This window comes from Belonocnema kinseyi, chromosome 2, assembly GCF_010883055.1.
Source record: "Belonocnema kinseyi isolate 2016_QV_RU_SX_M_011 chromosome 2, B_treatae_v1, whole genome shotgun sequence".
Classification (NCBI taxonomy): Eukaryota; Metazoa; Arthropoda; class Insecta; order Hymenoptera; family Cynipidae; genus Belonocnema; species Belonocnema kinseyi.
In genome coordinates this window covers 108,949,069-108,965,317 of record NC_046658.1, presented here as the reverse complement: position 1 = coordinate 108,965,317, position 16,249 = coordinate 108,949,069, and the positions used below count along the sequence as shown (strand labels likewise).

Here is a 16,249-nt window from a genome sequence, read left to right as displayed (position 1 = left end):
AATAATAAGAAGAATAATAATATAATAATAAAATTGAAATGAGAATGTAAAGTATAATAAATACAGGAATAAAAACTGACAATAAAATTGTAACAATAGAGGTGTTGTACGATAAAAAAATGTAGCAGATATATAAGGAAAGAAAGAAAAGGAGAGAAATAAATACGTATAAAGAAAATGAAATTGCCTAAAATTCGGCCAGGGCGGCAGGACGGACAAGGCGAGATCCTCTTCGGACTCTTGAGCTTGAATAGACCGATTAAAGCCCGCTGCGATACTGCTTATGCTGATTTGTGGTTCCCCGTCAGTCTTGAACCTTTTCGAACACAGCCAGCCAGGCAATGATCAACAGTAGTCACATCAGAATCTTTTTTCATGGGTACTCGCCGATAAATTTACTAATTTATTCTTTCCTTAACGCGTGATGAATTGTTCAATTTTATATCAATCAGCTAATTAAATAAATTAATTAAAAAAAAGCTACTATATATACTCATTTTTATAGATTTGGACACTTGCCTGAGTTTTTATGTTTAGAAAAAATGATACGAAATCTAGAGGCGTATCCTATATCTGTCAAATGCAATTAATTGACTTTATATAATGATACATTGATTTAATTGGTTATAAAAGGGTGGCCGCAAAACATCATTTTCAAAATTTCCGGTCTTCACCCACATTTTTCCCCAATTTTTCGTTTTTCCTGACAATTTATATTTGAAGATCAAAATTCTAATATGTCCACATTTTTACTATAGAATATTTTATTTAAATGGAACAAGAGGATTTTTTATTCGAATTCAAAAATCCTTAATTTATTATTCTCAGGGCCTCTGCAGCCCAATTTACTATAAATAAGTTAGAAAGTGTCCTATTTGAACCTAAAAAGTTATTTTAAAACGATTCAAGTTCAATTCAAAATAATACACATGAATTGGGAGAAACTTCAAAAATCCAAAAAATTGCACTGATTTCAGTAAGATTGAGGTATTGAGATGAGTTTAGAAAAATTCTATGGAATTTAAAAATATTTAATGAAGTGCCTTAGAATTCAGGCCAGAATCAGTTTAAAATAGTTCAAGATGATATAAACCAAATCAAAACATTTAATACAAATTTAATCTATTAAGTTGAGTGAATTTAGAAGAATTCAAGTAAATTGAAAAACTTCAAGAGAATTTCCAACAGTTCAAAAGAATTAAAAAGAATTCAGGATAAATTCATAAGAATTCAGAGTAAATTCCAAATTATGTTAAATGAATTGAAAATGTTTAAAAAATCTTTTCAAATATTTAAAAACCTGAGAAATCCCCCAATTCTTGTGAAGAAATTCTATGAAATCCAATTCAATGTTAAACATATTCAGCGAAATTCTACGAAGTTTCATGAGATTTCTTAAAATCCATAACAATTTATGAAAATAACTTGACAGCTTTTAAATTCCCATAAATAATTGAAATCGCCGAAAATCTGATAAACCTTGGAGTCTTTTAAAATATCGTAAAACATCGTAAAATCTGTAAAATCGTTCAAATTGTTTTTATATTATTTGAAAATTCTTAAAATCCCTGGATATCTTGTGCAATTTTCTTAATTTCTTGAAAATGCTTTGGATTAATTAAGATACCCTAACATATTAAAAAAACTTTCAAATTGGTGGTAATCCCTTTAAACTTTTTAAAGCTTTTTAAAATTTCTTGCAAGTTTAAAAAATATACTAAAATCTTTTAACTCCTTTGGAATACCTACAAATGATTGAAATCAATTAAAAATTCCTTGGATTTTGTTAATTCCCTAAAATATTCCAAATCCACTGAAACATGAAATCTGATTATATTTCCTGAAATTCTGGAAAATTGATTAGAATACTTTGAGCAGACCTTCAGAGAGCTTTTAAAATCACATAAAACCATTGAAATTCTCGAAAATCCGATAAAATTTTAAATCTTCCAAAATTCTTATACCTCATTTTTTTAATTCCTTTAAAATACTCTTCAATGTTGAAAATCTTTTGAAATTTTTTGAAACCCCTCGTAACTTTATAAAGTTCTTGAAAATTCTTTCGAATTAAAAAAATACCTAAAAATATTTAAAATCTTTCGAAATCCTTTGAAACTTTTTAACGATCTTGCGAATTTGAATTTTTAATAACACCCTAAAAATGGTTAATCCTTTCGAATCACTGAACATTATTGAAATTTATTATTATGAAATTGCTTCGAATTTTTTTAAATAACTTAAAATATAACAAATTCTTTGAAATCTATTAACATCCCTTGAAACTTTTTAAAGCAGCTAAAAATTCCTAGTAATTTTTGTAAACAGTCTAAAATAATTAAAATCATCAGGAATCTCTTAAAATTATTGAATTTTTTTAACGAAAAGTCTTCGAGTTTGTTTAAACTCCCTAAAATATGATAAATTTTTTGTAATTTATTGAAATCCCTTTAAAATTTTTAAAGCTCCTAAAAGTCACTTGGAATTTTTTAAATAGACTAAAATCGTTACAATCCTTCGAAATCTTTGGAAATTATTGGATTCTGCTGTGTGGCAGCCTTGATTATTCTTGATACTTCTTACAGAAATGTTCTGACTTTTGAAATTTCTTTCACAAAATCAATGACTTTTCCCTGATTTACAGGTTTTCCCTGACTTGCTGTCACCCTGTTATAATCATAATTTTGAAATCTTTGTTTGTTTCAGATAATTTTGAAGAATAAAATTTGAGTAGTAAATAGGAAACGTCTCTACTGGACTTCACTGTATCAGAACTATCAAAACTAGACAGATTTTTTAAAATGTGTTTTTGTTTCTTCGGTCTAGTTTTGATACGAATGAATTGCTTATGATTTATTTATATTTTAAGTTGAGCATGATCGAACAACTTTTTGCTCAATTTTCCCCTTTTTAACCCTCCTGGTGATAGTCATACCTCGAAAAAATTTTCCGGACCAGATGATCCTGCGATTGGTCTAGCTGCGGCTCATTTTTTCGCCTCTCGGCCAATTCCTTTTCGCGACGAACGTCAGCTACTTTCCGAAAAATGAGCTGAAATTTAAAAAAAATGTAAGCTTATCATTTAATTAAAAATGCAGAATTAAAAAAAAAAACACAAATTGATAACAATATGAAGACCTACGAAAATAAAGCGTAATTTTTGCTTATTGAATTCACGAATTCAAAAGTTCTGACTTGCAAACACAAATTGTATGCGTTTTTAGATTTCGGTAACAAAGCTTAAATAGAATTATGCAAACCATGAATTCTTACTATAAAATAAAAAATAATAATTAAAAAATATGATAGAACATTTGAAGAGTAAACAAAAAGAACGTGATAAATCTGCTGTAATTAATCACTCTATATTTTATTAACAATCCTTATAATTTAATATGGTTTTAAAGTTATTAACAAAATGAAAAGAGATTGAAGAATCTTGATAAATAAGATTCAGCAGACATATTTCACGTATCATTTGTGTCCTAATATTATAAATTTACAATTTTTCAACCAAGGGTAGTTAATTTGTTATTAAAAAAAGATGACTTTTTAACAAGACAATTCCATTTTCAACAAAAGAATTAAATTTTCAAGCTATTATTCTATTAATTTTTCGATTAATTTAGTTTGAATTCAAGCGCAAAATGAGGAAAAGGGTCAATTTCTTGAAAACAGTAAAAGAGGGAAATGGGGGAATTTTTATTTTCCATATAGAATCAATTTTCAACAAAAAATAAAAATAATTTTCAACATAAGCGGTAAATCTTCAAAAAAAATTGTTTAAAAAAATAGTTCAACTTTCAACGAGGTAGTTGAATTAAAATACAAATTATCTACAGAATAGTTGAATATTCAACGCGAGGATACATTTTTAACAAAAAAGAATAATGTTCTACCAGAAAAGACGAATCTCAAACAAAATACATGAATTTTCAAATCAATATTTGCGTTTTTAACTACAAAGAAAAAATGTTCAACCGAATAGGTGAATTTTTAAGGAAAAAAATGTTTAAACCAAAAATTGAATAGTCAAATTTTCAGTTAAAAAATTAACTTTCAACCAAAAATGAAGTTGAATTTCCCCCAAAATAATTTAATTTTCAACCTATTATTTTCTTATTTTTTCTGTTAATTCATTTCGCATTTAAGCGAAAAAAACAAGAAAAGGGGGAGATTTCTTCAAAAAAGTGTAAAAAAGAAGAATTCTTCAATCAACGGGAAACAAAGGCAATATGGAAAAGAGTATTTTCTGTATTTTTATACTTGTATGATGCACTTTTTATATAATTTAACTTAAAATTTTAATTTCACTCACATAAAATTCAGAAAATATACTTAAAAATTAAGTTGTAGTACCTTGAGGGGTGACTTTTAACAAATTACGAGGTGCATTTATACAAAAAATGAAATTTTTAACATACGCATTGTTTATCACATTATTTTATATTATCTCAATTTTGTTTGAAAATAAAAAAATAAAAAAAAAAACTAGGAAAATTTCTCACTAAACAAAGTAAAATGAGGGGACGATAACGTAATAACTAAGAAAATAATCGATTTTGGGCAATCCTGATGCATATATAATTAAGAAAATATATTTAGTCGCACCCTTATCTTCACCATTTAAAAAGAAATAAAATCGCGGGTTGCGCATGCGCAGTTTCAAGAGTCGATAACCAAAGCAGACGACGAATAAGAGTCATAACCTAAAAATATTTTATTCACCGAGATTTTATGTGCGTGTTAAAAGTGTTCTATTGTCACACGTGATCAATTTGTCGCGTGATTATAGCAAGATCAATGTTTAAAATGTTTTCATAAAATTGAGAATTCACCTGGAATTGAGATACGAGAGGTTTTTGAAAAGGAAAAAAATTATATGGAACAACCACTTTAGAGGGTACAGCTGTTGTAAAAAAGGTTCGTTTATTTAAAGATTAAGTTCTGAAATTGTCGATATTTTTTATTTTTAGGAATTATTTAATTCTGACAATAGAATTTTCTTTTCACAATTGCCCATCGCGTTATTTAATTTCTTAAATGTATATAACTTTTGTATCATATCTTATCTTTCAAAAGCACTTATTCAAAGCTCTTCTTTCTACGCTTCTGACTTTAAATTAAATCTGTTTTCAAGGAAACTAGTTGAAAATAGAAATGCTGGTGTTATATATCTCAATTTTCACTTGACAAGTTAAAAATGCAGAGCTATTTATACGCGAAGAAGAATTTGTTATGACTACTTGTTGTGTGAATAACAGGAGGGATATTTACTTAGAGAAATTATATTTTTCAGTTCCAATTGAAATTATAAGGATTTTATTGTTGATTGTTGCACACATGTGTATTTTAATAAACCTTAAAAAAGGTTTTGCATCTCGTTGTTAATTATAGGACAGTAAACACTGTCTTTCATATAATAAATTAACTTTTTGCTAATTTGGGTCAACAAATCTCGGAGAATGTTTGCTTTCAAAAGTTTGTTGAACACGTTGATACTATTGAAAAATCAGTACTAGCATCAATAAAATTTACATTTCGAAGCCCACAAATTTCGTTTCTTTTTATAAATTAATTAACTCGAGATTGTCTTCAAACAGTTTTCTCATTTAAAATTGAATAATTTTCATTTATATTTACAGCAAAGTTTATACAGAAAACCCAGGATCAAATTTAAATATTTCGAAGAAAGTTATGTTTTTAAAAAAAAGTAATATTTTTAGGATTAAAATTTAACTGTTTTGAAGATAACTCGTCTTTTTGGCTTCAAAATTCAACATTTCTGTTGAAAATTTGTCTTTTTTGGTAGCACTAATCTTCTTGGAGATAATTTTTTGATTAAAAATTAAATTTTTTCAGATTTACCTCTGGTTGAAAATTCGTTTTTTTTGTTTGTTAAACAATAATTTCCTTAACTGAAAACTGTTTCATTTTTTGTTGAAAATTTATCCTTGATAAGATAAAAATTCAACTATTAGGTTGAAAGTTCATTTTTTATGGTGAAAAATTATTTTCATTGTTAAAAATTCATCTTTTCCAATTTAACAATCAATTGTTTTCGAAAACATTGTACTTCTCAGCTTATAAGAATAACTTTTTTGCTGCAATTTCGTGTTTTTGGGGGTAGAAAATTAATCTACATTTTGACAATTTATCTATTTTGTTGAGGACTTAGTAATTTGTCTTGAAAATTCAACTATTAGGTTGAAAATACATCCTTTTTGGTTAAAGTAGAACTGTTTGGTTTAAAATGAATCGGCTTTTTTGGTTGAAGTCAACTGTTTTTGATTTCAAATTACAATCATTTTGTGAATAAAATATCAACTATTAAATATTTTTATGAAAACTCATGTTTTTGGTCGAAAAATGAACTACTTCGTCAAATATTTGTTGATGTTATATATAAAATATATATTAGAATATTTAGTTTAAAGTTGAATTACTTTCTAAAAAATAAATTTTCTGATCGTTGAAGATTCATAATTTCAGTTGAATATCCAACTACTATTTGGTTGTAAATTAATTTTTTCGTTGAAAACATATTTCCGGGATGAAAATGCAGCTATTCAGTTGAAAATGGAACAACTTATTTGAAAATTCAAGTATTTGGTAGAAAATCTTTTTGACCAAAAATCATATTTTTGGGTTGAAAATTCGACTGGTTTGAAGATAATATTTGTGTTTTTGACTTCGGAATTCAATAGTTTTGTTTTGTTTTGTTTTGTTGAAAATCTGGTTAAAAATTCTACGACTTGCTATAAATTAATTTGTTTTGAAGATTCGCCCCTTTGGTTGAAAAGTGAACTATTTTGTGAAAATTTGTTCTTAAAAATTGTGTTTTTTATCTGAACATTTAATTAATTTATTTTTCGTTGAAAATTTATCAGTTATAAGTTGAAAATTCGACAGTTTTGTTGAAAAATCATGTCTTTTGTTACAAATTGGTGTTTTGGTAGAAAATTCTTATTTATTTTAAATTAAATCATTTTCATTTATATCTATAACAAAGTTTATACCGAAAAATGAGGTTGAATTTTCGAATCTTAATTATTTAAAGTTTTCATAATATTGTTTAAATTTAGATATTTTCTCCTAATCTCACTATATTAAAATAATAATATTGAAAAATGTTTACTTCATAAGTAAAAATAGTAGAAATTTTTCTGTATAAAAATAGCATCGACAAGTTTAAACGAAAAAAATTTGTAGAGGCCTGTGATATAAAAATAAAATTAAACATATCAATCGTCTAAAAGTAGCCCAAAAGAATTTATTTGCACTTTTTCTGTCTTTCGGTTATGTTACTTTAAAAATTATCCTCTGATTTTGTAAAATGTTTAAATATCCTTTTATAAAACATATTACAAAGCATATGACAAATAGTTTTATTACAAAAATTTAATAAATGCATATTTCAGACTATAACAAGTATTTCACCGATTAGACGAAACAAAATTTTTGAAATTGTTTCAAAAACTTCTACAGTATCTAAACCAATTTAGATATTTTAAACTTTTTCTTCTTGATTCTCTTAGATCTTTTCGTTTGTATTCGAAATCCACCAGATTTAATTTTCAATAATTCAAAATGTTGGCGATTTTTCTCAAAATCTTGAAACTCGAGTTTCTGAAAAAAGCCATCGTTTTACTTTTTCTAGATTTTGTTTAAGTTAGTACTAAGATGTTGGATATATATAACAAATTTTTTAACTTATAGATTTACACATGAAATTTTGTTGACAAAGTTTTAGATACTTGTATTGTAAATAAAAAAAAAAGCGCAAGATAGAAAAATGTGCTAACAGACATTTTTTAAATGTCTGAACACCTTTGCTTTTTTATTTTTTCGTATCTTGTTTCTTTATGGCAAAAAATTCGAAGTTTAATTTTTCATACAAAAAATCGAAATTTCTCCTCCAAGCCGCGGGCACAAGATAATCTTATATATGCAACATATTAATGCTCTATTAGAAAAAATAAATAAAACTATGTTCTTTTTGAGAAAAGAGAGTTTAAAGATTTTCAGAAAAACCGCTGCTATTTTGTACATTTTGATTTTTTTTTAATCTTATGGCGGATTTCTAAAGTAAACGAAAAGATCTACCAGGATCATGAAGAAAACGTGAAATATCTATATTGGTTCAGAAATTGCAACACTTCATGGGAAAACTACATACAAAATTATATAAACTGCAATCACCAACTTTAAGAGTGCTATTACTCATATCTTAATCATTTTTTTTCGTTAAATCAGTGAAATACATGTCGTCTAAAATCCTTTTAAAAAAATGAATTCAATCTTCAAAGAGATTTTAGAAGAACTATCTTCAATTTAACAGATGGGCCATGGATCGAGTCGCTCAGCTTCCTCCGCAAACATTCTGTCAGCAGATGAGTTAATCCTGGTTGAAAATCTTTTCAAGTCTATGTCTCGAAGTTCGGGTTCGATCAAACGAGAAGACATTTTCAAACACTGGTCAACACACCTCGACGATGTTCTTCTCCAATTCGTCGTTCGATTTCTCTGTCACGAGCCCGGAAAGCGAACCTCTGCCGTCAACGGGGAAAATTTCGGTCGTCTTTATGTCTATGCAGTTCGGGGTAATCCTGAAGAACGTACCAGTCTCATATTTCATGGTTATTTCGAGGATGAGCAGAAATACGAAATACCTGCCGCAACTTTCCTCCAATATGTGGAAAGCACCATCAGTTCCTACTTGAGGATACAGAAAAATTGCGCAAACACTCATTACCAGAGCTGGAGTAACATCGGTTGCAATGTCAATGCAAGAAGAATCATCATGCGAGCTAAAAGTCTCTGCGAGGAAATTCTGCAATACGGAGATTCCTTAACAGTTGATCAAATAGACAACTGGTTCAGCCAAGCAGCTACTTTCAAACTCATCCAGTCGCACGTTTTCCAGTCTCTCTTCCTTGTGTCTCAAAAGAAAAGTGACAAGAACACAGCTACGCGTGTCCACGACTTGAATCTCTTGCCGATCTGCAAAGGACTCGAGAACATTCCACACTTTCCCAGCATCCTCGGGATTGGAGATGTGCTATTTCTGAATCTGAGTTTGCCACACGAGTTGCGAAACGAGTGGAGATTTTTATTCTCCAGTCAGGTTCACGGTGAATCGTTTTCGACGATGCTGGGTAGAATTCAGATGCAGGGTGCGACAATCATCATCGTCCAGGATACTGATGACCATGTCTTTGGAGGATTCGCTACTGACAGCTGGATGCTAAGTCCAAATTTTAAGGGAAATGCGTCCTGCTTTCTGTTTAAACTCAATCCGGACATCCTAACATTCCCGGCTACCAACTACAATAATCATTACCAGTATTTGAATCTTCATCAGCAGACGATGCCGAATGGTTTGCTAATGGGAGGTCAGTTTAACTATCCAGGTTTGTGGCTGGATTGCGAATACGGGACGGGAAAGTCGAGTGTTTCGTGCACGACTTTTCAGAATTACTTTCAACTGAGCAGCAAAGAGGACTTTCATATAAAGCACTGCGAGATCTGGGGTGTGGGACCAGTGCCGGAGTCCGAAGAGGAATTAAGGGATCCCAGATCAATTTTGGATCAGAATCCAGTATCGAAGGTTTTGCTCGAGCTTTCCGGGCGGAAAATGTACAGCGATGGCATGCGGGAAGAGAGGGAAGAGAGGGAAACCTGAGGGTCGTTTAGAAGGTTGAGTAAGCGCGTTTTCTTCGTGAAGAACTGAATGCGCATACGAGACTTTCGTTTAAAATCAGACTTTTTAGTCTTAAGAAGACATAGACTTGTTTTCAGAAACATTAATCGGCTTTAAGGCAAATGCGGGTATGAAGATGCCATTCAATATCAGACTTTAGACTTATTCTTTTTCGTTGAAAAGTCTACTACTACTACATTTTTTGTTCAGAATTCATCTTTTTTTTTTTGTAAAAATTTAATTATTTGGTTGAAATTTTAATTATATTGTTTGTTGCAAATTCTGTTCTATGGCTGTAATCTCTGGGAATGAAAATTCATCTTTGGTGGGAAAGACGTCTTTTTGGGTTTATGGTTTAGAAATCATCTTTTTTAGTTGAAAGTTAATTCTTTTTCTTTGAAAAATTTACTTTGTTAAAAATTATTTTGTTCTTATTGAAGACTCATCGCTGATTCAAAATTCCTTTCATTTGATTGGAAATTAATTGTTTTATTTAAAAATTCAATTGTTTTGTAGAATTTTTGTTGAAAATACGTTTTTTAAACTCAACTAATTGCTGTTTGGTTAAGAATGAATTTTTGTGTGGAAATTAAACAATTTTGTTCAAACGTCATCTTTTTACTTGCAATTTTAACAGTCTGATAAAAAATTGAACGTTTTGGTTCAAAATTAACTTATTTTCGGTTTAAAATTCATATCTTTGGATTAAACATTCAACTGTTTTTTTTCCAGAAAAGTCGTCTTTTGGGCCTAAAATTCAATAATTTAATAGAAATTTCCACTATTGTGTGAAAATTATCTTTTTTGTTCAAAAATTATATTTTGGCGTTTGAAATTCAACTGTTTTGTTGAAAATTCGTCTTTTTTTGTTTGAAAATTTCTCAATGTCGTTGAATTTTTTTCTTGATTGAAAATTCAACTCTTTTGTTGAAAATTCTTCTTTTCCATTCTAAGATTCATCTTTTTATGTTAAAAATTCAACTGTTTGCTTGTAAATGCAACTGATTGGTTAAAAATAAATATTGTATGGTAAAAAATTCAACTATTTAATTGAAAAATTTATTTTCTTGTTTGAAAGTGCAAGTTTTCGGGCTTAAAGGTAAATTGTTTTCTAAAAAAATTCTACTCTTTGAATTCAAAATTCAACTCTTTTTTGGCAAAATTATTTTTTAAGCAATGCAAATGCAACAATTTTATAGAAATTTAAACTATTTTGTTGAACATTTTGTAGTAAATTCGTCTTTTTTGTTTGAAAGTTTTTTCTTGATTAAAAAATCTTTCTTGGTTCAAAATTCAACTCCTTTTTTTTTTAATTCAGGTTTGTAGGTTAAAAGTTCAACTATTTGTAAATGCAAGTGATTAGTTGAAAATTAAAATTTTTTATTTTTTGAAAATCACCAGTTTGAATGAGAATTTCTTTTTTTCTCAGTTGAAAACGAACTTTCTTGATGAATATTCATATTTTTAGTTTAAAAATTCAACTTTTTTGTTTGAAAATTCAATTCTCAAATGTTAGACTTTTAGTATAAGAGGACAAGAAGTTGCCTTTAGGAGCATGAATCAAGCTTAAGGGGAAACTGCGGGTATACGCTACCAAGAAACGAAATGTCTTTGTCGCTAAAGCTATCTTGATATTGTCTTTGATTAATGGATGTGAAATTTCTGCGGGTAAGAGAGATTGAAGAATGTCTGTACATATGTACATTTTATTCGTGTTTAATTTATTTGTAAATTTTAGGTATCACGGCGAGCATCGAATGATCGTTATACTTACAACGGCCTGGTATACTAAATTAAGTTCACTCGTTGTTAATTGTTTGCTATATAACTTTATCAAATTGTGTACTACGAATGTGATCAACAGAATGTGATCCGTCGTTTTTATTGTGATTTTGTTATATATCGTACTGGAACTCTTTGTATTTCGTAGGCACGATCTCTGTTGACTAGTTAGGAAATTTATAATAATTATAATCCTGAGTTCCGTAGAGTCCACCTATAAACATTTGTCGTACACAAACGCTAATGTAAAGGCGTTTCTTTTCGAACGCACGAAACTATGGTTATAGTCTGTTATCGCTTGAAAAGTGCAGAGTGAAGAAAGTGAATAAAAGTCCAAGAATAGTAGCTGACGGCTTGATTAATTCTTTTTTTTTAATTTCCCCTTTTCGCCTGTTTTCAAGCCTCGGACTCACCAAACTACTGTGAAGATTTTCGAACTGGGTTGGAGGGATACAAATTTGACTGTTTCTCGGGAATTAATAAAGTAGTTCAATTTTCAATCAAGCACTTGAATTTATAATAAAATATATAAATTGTAAAACAAATGTAATAGGTGATACTTTAAACAAGAAAACATTTTAATGTTAAATCAAGGATATTTTAATTGAAACAGAAAGTACGAGTTTTAAATAAAATAGTAAAATCCTCAACAAACACAGATTAATTTTCAACCGAAAAGATGCATTTTTAACAACAATAAAATAAAATTTCTACCAGAAGAGCTGAACTTTCAAATCAGAAGGACGAGTTTTCAACAAAGAAGATAAACTTTCTACTAAAAAAGATAAATTCTTAACAAGATACACTTAAAATTCAAACTAAACAGTTGAAATTTCAAACAAGATTAAGTTTATACCAGAAAAGATAAACTTTCAACAAAATACATAGATTTGCAACCAAATAGTTGAATGCTTGATCAAGAAAAGACATTTTTGTACGAGCCCGTTCAATTTTGAACAAAAATGTTAAATTATTAGTAAAAGAATTTAATTTTAAAAAATGGATTTAACCAAGAAAGACGAATTTTCAACAAAATATATACATTTTTAAACTCCTACCACGATAATCACTTTTACTTTAATAACTTCTATTTGTATGCGAAATTTGTACGTGCCATGTATGACGAAAGACCGGGTTGTGTACACGAATTTTGAAATACCCTACTAAACTCGAGAGATGGTTTTCTGCAGTTTTCCTCTCATCTGACCAAATATTTAGGCAAATGCGAGTACTTCAAGAAAACTCGTATGTATATATTATACACGATTTGAGTTGCAACGACCTGATTATATGCAATTAAAGAAATATTTTTATTAACAGAAATCATAAAAAATAATGTCGCATTATTATTGAAACGTATAAGATTTATAAAAAGCTTGTACTTTCTGCATGTAAAAATACACCAAACTCTCGGTTTCAGTCAAGTGTCGGGGGTTGCCTTCAAATGGCCTTGGGCTGATTTCGGGGGGACATCAACGTGAACAGGGAGGGCCGCCTGACTAGTTTCCAATTAGAACACACACACACAACCGCTCTCGCGCGACTCCCCTGAGAAACTGTATGCGCCAGCAATTCTAGGAAGGCTGCGAACGAAGTGACTGAAAGCGAGAGTTTGGTGTAAATGTTTAATTTTTCATCTGTGTGCTGGGATTCCTGGAATTGAAAATTCACCTTTGATAAAAGAATAATCCTTTTTCGTTGAAACTTGATTACTTCTTTTAGAAAAGTCTACTATTACATTTTTTATTCAAAATTAAGTTTTTTTTTTAAATTAAGTTTTTTTAATCAAAAATTCAAAATTAATTTATTAAAATTAAATTTTATTCAAAATTAATAAAGAAAATTGATCTTTTTAGCTTGAAAACTCACTTTTTTTACAGAAAATGTACGATTTTTGGTGGAAAAATCGTGAATACTATTTCTTTATTTTATTTCTTTCATAATTAAAAATCCAACCATGGTTGAAAATAAATTCGTCTTTTCTGTTTCAAGATTTAATTACCATTTGCTTGTAAATGCAACTAATTGGTTTAAAATTAATTATTTTTTTTGGTGGAAAATTCAACAATTTGATTAAAAATTTATTTTTTGTGGTTGAAAATTAACTTGTTCGTTGAAAGATCACATTTACGGTATAAAAATTCAATTGTTTTGTAGAAAAAGTAATTTAAATTAATTTATACGCATTAAGATATTGCTAGTTGAATGCGTGTGAATTAATATAAATACGAGGTCAAGGTAAATTCGAAAAAAAATAATAAGAAGTGCATGCGTCGAGATCTGAACCAGCGTTCTCTCGTGTATCAGTCCACCTTGTTCTTACTGAGCTACGTTCATTTACTAAATATTTAAAATAAATTCTACATACTTCGCATGCTGGTTTTCCTATTACGAATTAAATTGTATCCCAGCAAACATGGTTACAGAACAGATCCGTAACTGTTCTAGAACACAAAAGAACGTGTTCTAGAACAGGTTAGATAACAGGTTACGAACGTGCGAGTAACTGTGTCATCTCCCATACGTTAGAACAATTCTGTAACAGTTCTAGAATGCTGTGAGAACCGATCTCTAACATTTCTAGAACAATTCTAGAACTCAATTACAAATGTCGTATAAAAAATCTTTAAGAGATCTAGAAAGCTGTAACAACAGATCTGTAAAAATTCTAGAACTTTGGTACGCTGCACTGTAAAAAATCTAAGATAATTCTATAACAGTTCTAAAACTGTTATTTATATAATATGGAACAGTGTTATGTACCCCTCACAGCAATAGGATATCCCGAGATATTTGACTAGACCACATTTATGCCCCGGGTTATTCCAGGGATAACCCGTCGGAATATCCTGCGAGGCGGAAATTTTTATATCCCCATAGATATATTTTGATCCGGGATAACGCGTACGCAGTCCCGACTGACGAAAATTATACGTCCGAGATATCCACATTAGGTATATTCGCAAGGGTCAGCTCGACCATAGTGTTAGCGAACTAATCTTCGTTCCTAATTTGTTCTAGAACACACTTGTAACAGGGTTCTAGAATTTCGATATAACACTGTTACGGCAAAGTTCTAAAATAAACTTGAAATAAATGTTATAGAGCGTCTGCAATCAGTTTGTTCTAGAACAATTCCATAGCAACTGTTACAGAACAGTGTTATCAAATAGTTCGAGAACAGTTCTGTCACAATTTTGTCACAGTGTTCTAGAAAGCTTTAACCTTTTTGTTCTAGAACAGTTCTATCACCATCTTGTAACAACTGTTAAGGAACACAGTTCCTTTTTTCATCTGGAACAGTTACAGAACGTGTTTGCTGGGCTAGATCAGCACTTTCTGAAGTTCGTCGTAACGAACTGGGGCGAATTTAGACGCATTGACCAATGGTGACGCGTTTGCGTGCATATGCTAGAAGTGAATTCCCTGACTTCAAATATTTGCATCGTATTTATACGTATAAAAAGATTCGAAATTAAAACACCATCTTCTTGCATTTACACGCATGGACACACTCGTCCAATCTGTCATTGTCGCAAAACGGGATTTGCGGTGTGTCTCAGTGTTTTCAATTAAATTTGTATCAATACTTTCTTTTTTTGCTGGGTTTTTTGTTAGAAATTTCAAATGTTTAGTTGTAAATGGAAGCGATTCCTAAAGAATTAATATTTTTTAGTTGAAAGTTTAACTACAGGAATAAAAATCCATTTTTCCTGGATAAAAATGAACTTTTTAATCTTTTCGGTTGTTTTTTTTGGCGCTAAATATTAATCTTTTTGTTTGAAAATTCATCAATTTGTTTGATTTTTTTTCGACTGAAAAATTCAATTAACAGTAATCTCGGTAGAAACTTTAACTCTTTTGCTGAAATTTGTTCTTTTTCATTAGAAAATTTATCTTCGTAGGCTGAAAACTTAACTACAGTGAAACTCTTCTACAGCGCTGATTTTGGGGCTGATGGTGGGTTTTCACTGTGGAGTGCTTGCCTTAGTGATAACCGCAGACCTCGCGGCCCCGCGTTGTTCCAGTTATAGACACCTGCGGCGCGGCGACAATTCTCGGAAGGGCTATATAAGGGAGAGCTATTGAAGGGTTTCACTGTATATTTGCTTATAAATGAAACTGATTAGTTGAAACTAAATATTTTTTGGTTGGAAATTCAACTTTTTGCTTTAAAATCCATTTTGTTTGTTTGAAAGTTAAATTTTTTCACGATTTCAGGATTAAAAGTAAAGTGTTTTCTAAACAATTTTACTCTTAGTCTGAAAATTCTAAACTTTTGTTGAAAATTGGTCTTTTGGGGTTGAAAATGGGTCTTTTCTGGTTGAAAATTCAACAATTTAGTTGAAAATGCAATATATCTTGACTCGAAATCTTAGGAGTTTATAATGTTTAATAATGAATTTAATATAGTACATATATTAGTTTTATTAAAAATTCTAATTGAATAAAAAACCACCCTTTTTCCATGTTTTAAAAGCACTTTTGACCGTGTAGTCTATACATACTATATCATTACTTCATATTCTTAGTTTGTTTTTAGGATTTCGTAGCCCCGGGTATAAACTCTTATAATTTCGTTCGGGTGTTTGTCCTTCGTACTTCTTTTTCCCGGAAGGGGAAGTGAGGGGGTGAGAAATAGTGGAAATGAGAGGAGGGGAATTCACGTCTTAAATAGTGCATTCGAAGTAGAGAGGGGAGTATGAGAGGGTAGGGGGAAGGGTTAGACGATAGGAAGTTGCGGTTGGGAAGTAGAGGAGATGAGGG

General features: G+C 29.9%; 2 protein-coding genes across 2 annotated transcripts in view; one reads left to right on the top strand and one right to left on the bottom strand.

Moving 5' to 3' along the window:
- LOC117167051 (potassium voltage-gated channel protein eag) overlaps nt 1-16,249 on the bottom strand; it is a 227,636-nt gene that overhangs the window by 27,238 nt on the left and 184,149 nt on the right. The window contains exon 10 of the mRNA XM_033351630.1: nt 2,933-3,048. Coding sequence (XP_033207521.1) covers nt 2,933-3,048 — 116 coding nt within the window. The remainder of the gene's footprint in view (nt 1-2,932; nt 3,049-16,249) is intronic.
- Nucleotides 4,696-10,427, top strand: LOC117167052 (MTOR-associated protein MEAK7). The gene is made up of 2 exons (XM_033351631.1): nt 4,696-4,920; nt 8,339-10,427. The coding sequence occupies exon 2, from the start codon at nt 8,339-8,341 to the stop codon at nt 9,680-9,682; it is 1,344 nt and encodes a 447-aa protein (XP_033207522.1). The 5' UTR covers nt 4,696-4,920; the 3' UTR covers nt 9,683-10,427.

Excerpts from the sequence above, each read along its gene's own strand:
- LOC117167052 (XM_033351631.1), top strand. The coding sequence starts at position 8,339 with ATGGGCCATGGATCGAGTCGCTCAGCTTCCTCCGCAAACATTCTGTCA.